This window comes from Setaria viridis, chromosome 3, assembly GCF_005286985.2.
Source record: "Setaria viridis chromosome 3, Setaria_viridis_v4.0, whole genome shotgun sequence".
In the NCBI taxonomy this organism is placed as follows: Eukaryota; Viridiplantae; Streptophyta; class Magnoliopsida; order Poales; family Poaceae; genus Setaria; species Setaria viridis.
The window spans coordinates 21068284-21078529 of record NC_048265.2 but is presented as its reverse complement, the minus strand read 5'-3'; the positions used below and the strand labels follow the sequence as shown (position 1 = coordinate 21078529).

At 41.6% G+C, this 10246-nt stretch overlaps 1 protein-coding gene across 1 annotated transcript; it reads left to right on the top strand.

Annotated features, from left to right (window-relative positions):
* Window positions 1-1577: 1577 nt before the first annotated feature.
* LOC117850034 (NAD-capped RNA hydrolase DXO1) lies at window positions 1578-8450 on the top strand. Its single transcript, XM_034731812.2, has 13 exons — window positions 1578-2082; window positions 3114-3337; window positions 3417-3482; window positions 3615-3693; window positions 4101-4183; window positions 4268-4291; window positions 4534-4655; window positions 5541-5748; window positions 5828-5881; window positions 6263-6309; window positions 7346-7430; window positions 7726-7789; window positions 7905-8450. Exons 1-13 carry the CDS (start codon window positions 1674-1676, stop codon window positions 8024-8026), a joined length of 1587 nt encoding a protein of 528 aa, XP_034587703.1. The 5' UTR covers window positions 1578-1673; the 3' UTR covers window positions 8027-8450.
* The last annotated feature ends 1796 nt before the right edge of the window (window positions 8451-10246 follow it).

The following is a 10246-nucleotide window of genomic DNA, read 5'->3' as shown; positions in this document are numbered from 1 at the left end:
CGTCAGGATCACAACACGATTAACACTTACAAAGGTTGCCAACAAGTTTCAAGTTTAATTATACAAATTCCAAATATATTGCATCATTTAATTTCCTTTTTATCGGTTTTGATATGCTAATGCTTGTGCAAATTAACTTTTTACAAATAAAGTTGTATACGTAGTTTCTTATACAGGTAGTCTCATATTTCAGCTACAAGAGGTAGTGTTGAAGTGGGAATGGGGTCGCGCTAAATACTCGTGCAGTGAACATGCAGCATGCGAAGATGCTTCTTGCATCATTTTTGCACCCGGGTGGGGGCAAGCGCACCATGGGCTGTTCTAAGGTTGGCACACTACCTAAAACATTCTCAAACGCCATAGAGACAAAAGAATAGTAGCAAGATGGTTTTTATGTATTACAATATCAGAAATAGATGCAACATCATTACCCCTTCAACTCGTTTACTATTGCCTTTATCTACTATACTTGCATATTTTTAGCTATTTGATAAGCACATCACATTGATTTTCGCCTCGGATGATGGATCCTTACTAGAGAAAAACATGACCTCATTGACTTGAGTCACCGTGCCTCGGTGATCCACCTTAAAGTGCGCATGTAACTCTTGCAAATCTTTTTCTTCATGCTCCTTGCGCCGCAACTCTTCTTCCTCTTTCGCCTTCTGATTTACTTCAAAGCGTCGATGAAGATCTTCCGAAATTTTTTTCAAGAGTTGGCATTTTTAAGGTGACATTAGAGATATCATTCTCGGCCGTAGTAGACGATGCTTGTTTCTTGGTCCAATTATTTTCAGTTATTTTTTTCATCAAAGCTACTAAAAATGTATCTTGCATGGTAATTTAATAAAATCAAGGAGCGGAGAAAGAAATTCTTGTGTTTTTAGATAATGACACATCTATACCGAGAGTGGATATTGCTGTATTAGGTAAAGTTTCTTTTTAGCATACTCGAAGTTGTCATATTCTAATTTCATTTATAAATTGGAAGTATTTTTATTAGTGTGCTAATATATAAATTTTGAGTTAAGTGTATAATCAAAATAGAAAAGGTCAACAAGTGCAAAACTTTATAACAGAACAGTTTTTTTCCTCGACAAGGGTGCAATGACATCCGAAATATTAATGAAGCTTATGATAAAGATTTAGAAAATGTGTGGATATGTTTATTTTTTATTGATGAGTCACTAACGTGCTCTTTCATGATGTTGGAGTGGTAGTGAAATAATTTACGGTAGATGCTAGATATGAAATTAGACTTGTGAAAACAATGTTTCCCATGAATGGACCATGCGTATTTAGTATTTACAGAATTGCAGCCTGTTCGCTTCAGCTTATTCAGTCGGCTTATCAGCCACCAAACAGTGTTTTTCTCTCACAACAAATCAGCCGCTTCAGCTTTTCAGCCAGCTTATAAGCTGAAGCAGGCCCTGTTTAGCTGAGAGACTGAAGTGCAGGGCAGTAGGCACAGTACATGACCCTCTTCATTTTTGGATCTAGCCGACGGACACATTTGCCAGTCGATCTGGTCCGGTGAACCCTATTCCAGGGGTTTCTTTCGCTCCCTCCCCTCTGCCGTGTTGGATCCCACTACAACTCTTCTCCGTTCCAACCCCGACCAGACCCGAGAAAGGAAAAGCCTTCCCGGCCGCCCCGCCCCCGCCGCGCTCGCCATGGACTTCTCTGAACAGGACGTCGACGTCTTCGGCGAGGACTACGACGTCCACGACGGCGGCGCCGAGGCTGAGGCCGACGGTGGCGGCGACTCGTCGGGCTCCTCCTCCCCGTCCTCATCCTCATCGTCCTCCGCCGCCGCGTCCTCCTCATCCTCCAGTGGCGGCTCAAGCCGCAGCAGCAGCGGCGGCGCTGGCGGCGAGGGCGAGGACGGCGCTGACGAGGGGGACGGCGAGGAGCACGATTCGTCCAACCTCGCGGGGACGAGGGGCACCGGCGCCGGTGGCTACCGGGACGACGAGAGGGGGGAGGATGAGGGCGAGGAGGTAGAGGAGGAGAGGGATTTGTTCGGCTCCGACAACGAGGATTACGTCAGAACCCCCGCGCGCAGCAACTACCTAGTCCCAGGTCCGTCTCTCGAGTCTCGTCAGTTAGTTGGGTGGCAATGCCCTAGGATCAGTTTCTAGATTGAACAGTAGTAGCTTCTGTTTTTTTTTTGGTTTGCGGAATTAGCTATGAGACTGCTACAAATCTTACCATGTTTCTCGAATGGTTTTGTTTTGAGTTGGTTGTTCGAAGGGTTTTGTGAGATGTTGTGGACTAAGATTGTAGAATTTTCCTACTTTAGGATACATAAGTGATGAATCTTCGTTGTAAATGATTATTTACTTGTTTTCTCTATGCTTTTTTCGGCTTCCACTTTCCTCAGTCATAGCGTGGCGGATGTTTCAGCTATAGGTTGACCATCACTTCGGCAGTTGGTTCTTACTTCTTAGGACTTTGTGCGCCGCAAGATATTTCAAATTACAGCAGCATGAAAGTAAATTTGTTGGAGAGGATACTTGAATGGACACAGTTTGAATCTGACCATTTAAGGGTTTGCCTCAAAATTGGATAGCAGTTAGTCGGGAAGGATACATCTAGCTGTTTTCATTTCCATTCAGAAAACGGTAAAATATGGCTCTGAAGAAACCACATCACTTAATGTGTTTGTGAAATAAATTGTCAGTCTTTTTGCTGAATAATACCAGGTTTTACTTGAGGATCACCTTTAGGATAAGCACAATGACACAATTTAACGAACACTTACAGCTTTATGCATCTTTGTGTTGAAAGCCTCCCGAAAAGTTACTAAGCATTTCATCTGTGCTATCATGCTGACAAATATATTTTGCATACAAAAGCTTCCTATGTAACAACTCAAAATCTACTGTTTCAGCAATCAGCATCCATTCAACCTACCGATATTTCATTATAGAAGAAAGGATGCCCTTGCTTTGTAATAAAGAATGTGATGAAGGATTGGATTCTTTTCATGGCTAAGATGCTTAGACATTTTGGGGGCTTGGTGCAACTAGTGCTTTTAAACGCTTGAATGGATTTAGGTTGAAAGATTGGAGGTATTAATACTTTCTTTCAACATGGATAATTTCTTGCAGTGCTTCCTGCAATACGTAACACTAATAATCATTCTCGAGGAGGCTTCGGAGGACGAGGTGGCAGAGGTCCCCCACTTCTTCCGAGACCAGGAGGTCATCCAGGGCGACACAACTTTGGCTATGGGAGATTCGGGAATGGACGTAATGTCGAAGGTTTTGTTTCAGACCTGAAGCTTAATAAGAGCGAAGAAACATTGTCTAGAAAAGCTGTTGCTTTCCAGGAGGTGTGTATAGTATTACCATGTTCATTTTTTCTTCTGATTGTTATTCATCTTTGTGGAGTCATGTTTGCTGCTCATGCAGCCTTGTGAGTTTGCATCCTTCAGCCGCGTTGAGGGTGGAGCTGTGTATTTTGATGATCGCAGCTTGGTAAGATCTCTGTGTTGCTAACTGGCATTGATTTCTCTTCCTTTTCAGTAAATCTATGATAAAAATTTTGTCTATGTTTTTTACCCTTTCTTGTTATGTTGGATGTTATACTAACACCCTTCTGTTTTCTAGAGGCTCTTCAAACGTGAAATTTGTGACTATGTCGGTGCAGATCTCAATAAAGGATTTGAGTCATTTGTAGAGAAGAAAGGTACATTCTCTCTTGAGCTCATGTTTTTTCTTCGCTACATCCCTGTTGATATTTGCAACTCTATTAGTATATAGTGTTAGCCTACCCCATCTTGCTTGGGACTGAAAGGCTTTGATGTTCATTAGTATATAGTGTATGAATCTGTTGCTGTCAGTGCCTTACAAAATTCTTTTTCAATCATTATGATATATAACTTACATTGGATAGACCACTTGAACATAGAGAATGTAAGTAGAAGTTGTTTCAAATAGTAGATAAAGGGAGAAAAAGTCAGTTTCATTTTTTCCTTTTGTATTCTACATATGGATCCTGAAAAGCAGTCATTCTGCTGGAAGTTAGTCTTTCCTTTAATAATTGTTTGCATATGAGGGTGCTGCTGGTTCATGATGAACATGGTTCAATGTCAGATTTGGGTCCTGAAGGATTTGGCGATCTTCTCGCATGCATAAGAAATTCGCCGATAACTCTTCAGAATAATATACATTTTGTGGTAACACTACATTGATGCCAATCTTCATTTGTTACCTTTACTACAACTTCTTAGACCTGCTGATAATATATACTCTTCTTGCAGACATACCGCAACAATCTTAACAAGGTATCATCCTGCAAACTGTCAAAAACTTCTTGCTCTTTTCTGCTGCTTACATTTCTAGTGACTTTTCACTAAAACATTGCTGGTATGGTGCTTCCAGTGCAAATTATGTGGAGCACCATATTTTTTTTTTGTAACCTGATGTTTTCAGTATCTACTAGTCGCTCTCCAACACAACATTTTTCAGTAACCTTTTATATGCTTTTATCCTGAAAGACAAACATAATAGCTTACTTTATCATCAGATATTGGCCACTGCTTACCTAAGAGAACCATGGAAGATGGGTGTTCACAAAAGAAAGGGTGTCGTATACCTTGATGTTCATAAGCTCCCTGAAAGACCAAAAAGTGAGATGGAGCGTAGGAGGTGATTTCTCTTCCCCTTTCCCTCCTATTTTGTCCCCTTGCATGTACAAAAGTTGGATGTACAAGTAGATGATGATGGAATGGTATTTGATGTACTTGCTGATGATAGAAGGTTCAGTAACAAAGAAGTTAATCAAAGTTTAGCATATATACGCTGATGGATTGAGTTCGCACAAAAATTGTCTTGTGGTTATTCTATCGTACTTGCAGATTCAAGTAAACGAGCATCTGATGTTGACCCAAAAATTCAGTTAACTTTTTATAATGCAAAGTTTTTGTCCTGTCCAATATTAATTTCACGATGCTGAATTAGTTTGTTGCCATATTTGCGCATGCGCTGCAATAAGATATACTTATCTAAAGTGTTAATACTTGGTGTTCGTTTGGAAATCTGGGATGTGACCATTCATTTGAAACTTCACGCGTTACATACTAGTAAAACTACAATATTATATGAATGCTTGGCCAATTTAGATGGTTTTGACCTTGTTGGTCAGATTGTACAATTTTGGATAGTGTGATCATATCGTTTTTAGAGGGCCATTTAAAAAGTATATGGAGGCAATGATTTCTAATAATCTGAGCATTGGAGATTGTGACAAGGCGGGAAATTCAAAAAATATGGCCTGCCATGGGCTGCAAAAGCGGCTCGTGCATTAGTTTGATAGACCGGCAGTTTTTAAGGAACCAATTATAGTCTTCTAGATGATGATTTACACACATTCATTGGTGGTTGTCTTTTCTTTTTATAGACAGCCGGATAGCTTAATAGTGGCATATTGATTTTTTCTGATGATGTGTTTCTAATTCATTGATAACATGGAACGAATCGAAACCACATTAATACTGATGAACCTGTACTTTCTCCCCTATATTTGATTCTCAGATGTTATTGGGGCTATTCTTTTGAAAACCTTGCCACTGAGAACTCCTTCAGTGAGGATGGAGGAGGTATTGATGCAAATGTAGAGTTTTGTTCTGTAATAAAGACAAAATTGGGTGCCCATCGCATTGTTATGGGTGCTGAGATGGACTGCTGTGATGCAACTGATGATGGCAGGCGGTTCTATGTGGAGTTGAAAACAAGCAGAGAGGTTTGTTTTTGCATGAATTGTGAAGTCCTGCTATCACATTTTTTATCAAGATTTTATCTTTGAGCTTGATGTGTGACAGCTGGAGTACCATACAGTGGAGGCATATGAGAAAGAAAAGCTACTTAGGTTTTGGGTATTTTACTCATCTCCTTCTTTCCCATTTAAGCTACTTAGGTTTCAGGGGTCTACTGCTTGTTCCTTTTTGCTGTTGTATTAGGTAATTGAATTGTTTTCAAAACTATCTATTCATTTTCTTTCTATTATGTTTTGCTGTGTGGAGTTTTATTTTGGATATTGATTCGTTTTATTGAAAAAGTGTTTCTGTATTATATTTTGATACTCAATATTTTCTTCACTTTTTTATGCGATTAAATAAAGTATAGAATGTAGATGATAACATAGCAATCCTGTTACAAGTCTGTCGACTAATACTTTTCAGCAACTTAGCATTTTGTTTTCAGAAGTTTCTAATATCTTGAAACATTGACTTTCTTTACTTCTCTAAATATCGCAGATTCAATCATTCCTGGCTGGTGTTCCTTATGTTGTTGTGGGATTCAGGTATTATTCATCTTTATCATTTTCTTCTCTATATTATCACGGGATCCTGCCATTCTGGTATACTGAGCTTTGTCACTTGCCATTGTGCAATTAAATCTGACCGCTGAAGTTAAATCTTGTTGATATGATCATAAACGCAAAGTCCGTTGCTAACGGTAGGATGGGGCCTTGATACCTCTCTTCTTATAGAAACTGGTTATCAGTGTGACATTTCTCACTTATCTGTATGGCTGTTGCATCTAAACTACAAAGGCACGAATGGGGGGGAGGGGGGGGGGTCTGGATACTTTTGATCTCGCCCATCGACGAACTAATCAAATGGTCCACTGGTCTGAAATGGTTGATGGTCAACCATGCACTATATTTAGAAACCATGCCCTTGATTAGGAAGGCAAGTAATTTTATAACTAGAGGGAAATTTTTTTCTAAACAACACACTAGCAAATTATAGCTACCCACTAATTCTGATTGGCCTAATATATTCTAGCATTCCTATTGGTGTTCCCTGTATACAACGTCAAGGTTTCGCACCTTTGTGCCAAATGTATCCAACTGCTAGTAGCCTAGTACATGTAATTGCAACTATCATTTTTTTTATTACTGTTCAATCGGATGCCAAGCTAGTTTTTTTGTTCTGTATCTAAGACATTGTTGTCACAGGACCTTAAGACTAAGGGCCTGTTTGTTTTCCTCCTAGATTATATAAGCTGGATTATGATCCAAGGGTAGGAGGGTAAAAGATCATCATGGGACCACTAGGGGACCACAAATAATCTGAAATAAGCTACCCAAGGCTAGCTTATTTCAGATTACATGTGGTCCCAAAGTGATATTTTACCATAGTACCCATGACCCATAATCCAACTTATATAATCTAGGTGGATTATATCCCAAACAACTTACCTTAAGTTCCTGAACACCCAAACTCTAATGCTATCACGTAGGCCTAATGCTTCTAATGAGATATTTACATTGCCTTTAGTGATATGTAATGGTTTAAATTATAAGCTTTCTCTGCCCTTCTTTTGGCCTGTAGGAATGATGCTGGCATACTTGTGCGAACAGAAAGACTAAGAACTAAAGATATTACACAAAAGGTGAAGGCAAAGAACTACTGGCAGGTACGTTGAATAATGTTTCTATAATTTATCAGCAGTGGAGGAATCTAGCAATGTTCAATCAATTCATGAATCGTCTAATGTATAAAAGGTAAAGTAATGTACACGGTTTTCTGGCACAATGCCCTATTTTTAAACACTGTTTGAAATTGAGGGTGAAAAACTTTTGTGGGAAGTTCAGAATCCAAATGGCATCCTCCAGATGATTTGTTTCAACCAAAAGTGGATTTGCTGCTACTTTCTTGCATTCAGATTTTGACATGTCTTTGAATAGTTATACTAATCTCCATGCGCTTAGGGTGGTGTTTGCCTGGCCTTTGCCGATGAGGTCTTGTGCTGGTTGTATGGGACTGTCAGAGAGAGTAAGGATCTCTTCACCTTTAAGAAGTTGCACTTTCACTTGGCAACTTTTTAATATTGTTCTTGTGTTGACATCTCAGTTGGCACTCATGTTTTTGTTTATCGCATGGCTTACAGATGAAGACTACATTCTGCAATTTGTACATCCATTTAATCGCTTGGAGCTTCTACGCGCCCAGTCTCCCTGCCCCGAAGCCATAACGTTGCATGTGCAGCAGCTCTCAGGCGCAGCAGACTAGATTCCGTTATAGACACGACTTTGGCGGTAACAACTGCCTTGGAGAAAGTTTCATGGGCTCCAATTCTATCAGATGAGCTAGAATTGTTGAGCTGACAACTTACTCTAACCCAGTCACCAAGCGAGATGAGCTGATGCATCAAGACCTAATGGCATCGATCACCAGGAGCAGCTGCATCCATGGTTCACTCTCTGAGTGGCCAAAGAGATTTTGAACCCATCAAAGATTGTATTTCGATTGTAACATCATGTTATAAAACTAGACAGGCGAAGAGCTATGCTACTAGTTCGTGCGATCAATCATGTAAACTGTATCATTGATGAGATGAATGTTTAACACTCAAATTGCCATAGTCGCTAGAAGTTATATGTAAACAAAACTTTTCCGTACACTAGACTTGAAATAAAAAAAGTTCATTAGGCGATTGGAATGGTGCGCGTGGCTGCCACCTATGGCTGCGGATGGTTTTATGCTTCACACGCCATGATGAATTGCAAACGTGAAACTGCTGTAATGAGCTGGGAAAGTTGTTCTCTGTCAATTGTTCTTACTAGCAATTATGCCCGCGCGTTGCAACGGGAGAATTCATTCCGATGTGAAAAAGATATTGATCTAAAATTCATGTGATTAGCATAAATGAAAACCACACACATATATATATTACATGCCTTGCTATATAGCATGAGGGAACAAACGTGGTCAATTTGTTTTTTGGGTTGTTAAACCCTAAAACCCAAATTAGTTGCATATACGGACCCAATCTAAAGAGAAAATAAACAAGACCGGTACCTTGACCTCACCGGCAGGGTGTTGCGATGGTTCCTCGTGTTGCCACTGTCGTCGTGAGTGCATTGCAGTGGTTCCTTAGTGGAGCCTTGTCGGGACAAAGATTCCAACCACCAATTTCATGTATGAGGGTATCGGGAGAGAGAGGAGATTATGTGGATTTTATTTTGGTGGTTTCGGACAATAATTATTAAAGTGTGGAGGAAAGCCGACCAAGAATGACCATTAATTTTGTTGTTCTGAAGCTCGTGAGGACACGGCGTAGTGTAGAGGAAAGATGAAGTGACAAGGAAGAGGGAGTTGGTGAAGGAGAAGCTTGCTAGGGCCTAACCTTGATTGATTGCTGCTTGGAGAAGGAGATCGATGGAGCCATGCTTTCGTGGAGAGAAACAACAACAGGGGAGGAGGAGAGCGGTGCAGCTGGGCGGTTCGACAGGCTTGTCATGGTAGAGTAGAGGCGCTCGGCAGGAGCTGCAGGGCTATAAGCATCAGGCAACGCCGACCTTTGCTGGCTTGGTCAGATGGAGGATCAAGGATGGCAGTAGCAGTTAGAAGGTGAGACGGAGACCTGTCGAGCGAAACCGTGATGAACTCGGATAGAGATGATGGTCGAAAAAAGAGGAAATAAAAGAACAGACGGACAAACCAAAAACCAAAGAATTAAAGGGCAGAACTCGTGAAGGATAAGTTCTGCACTCGTGAAGGAAAGGTTGGACCTCGAGTCAATTGCAGTAAAGTTTGGGGATCTTTTTGCAAAATCGTTAAGAACTATTCCAAGGACTGGGGTTGATTATGAAAAAGTTGAGGAACTTTTTGCTAAACAACTACGACGGTTGGAATAAACAACCGCACTTTAATATTACGTAGAGATAGCAACGAGGAATTGACTTTGTAATTGTCTTGGGATCTGAACCTAGCATGCCGGTTGGTGATCAAAACGGAGGCTCCTATCTACCTTCTGGAAACTTCCAGCTCATTGAGACCCATCTTCTCCCTTCCTCTTCTTCTTCCCCATGCTCCCCGCCGCCGCCGCCTCGTCCTCCGCCCCGGCTGGCGGAAGCTGTGCCGTCCGCCCACTCCACTCTTACTAATCTGAAGCTTGCTGTCACCTCCTCCGGCGTCCACCGCCCGCTGGATAACCTGCCGGTGGCGCTCCCGCGCGCCTCGCCTCCACCGCCGGCATAATTGTCGCTACCGCGCGGACCTGCCGTTGCCCCCTGACCTACTCCTCTAAGCCCGGCGAACAATGAAGGCCCCCCCAGAAACTCTGAATCCTAATCCTAACTCCACCACTACCGCCGCCACTGCCGGCCTCGACCACCACCCAGGCCGAGCGCCGCCTCCCACCGTCGGGCTAACCTCGTCCCGTAGCGGAGAAGAAGCGAAGGGAAGCGGAATATCTGCAACCGTTGGATCCTATTCTCACAGGAAACT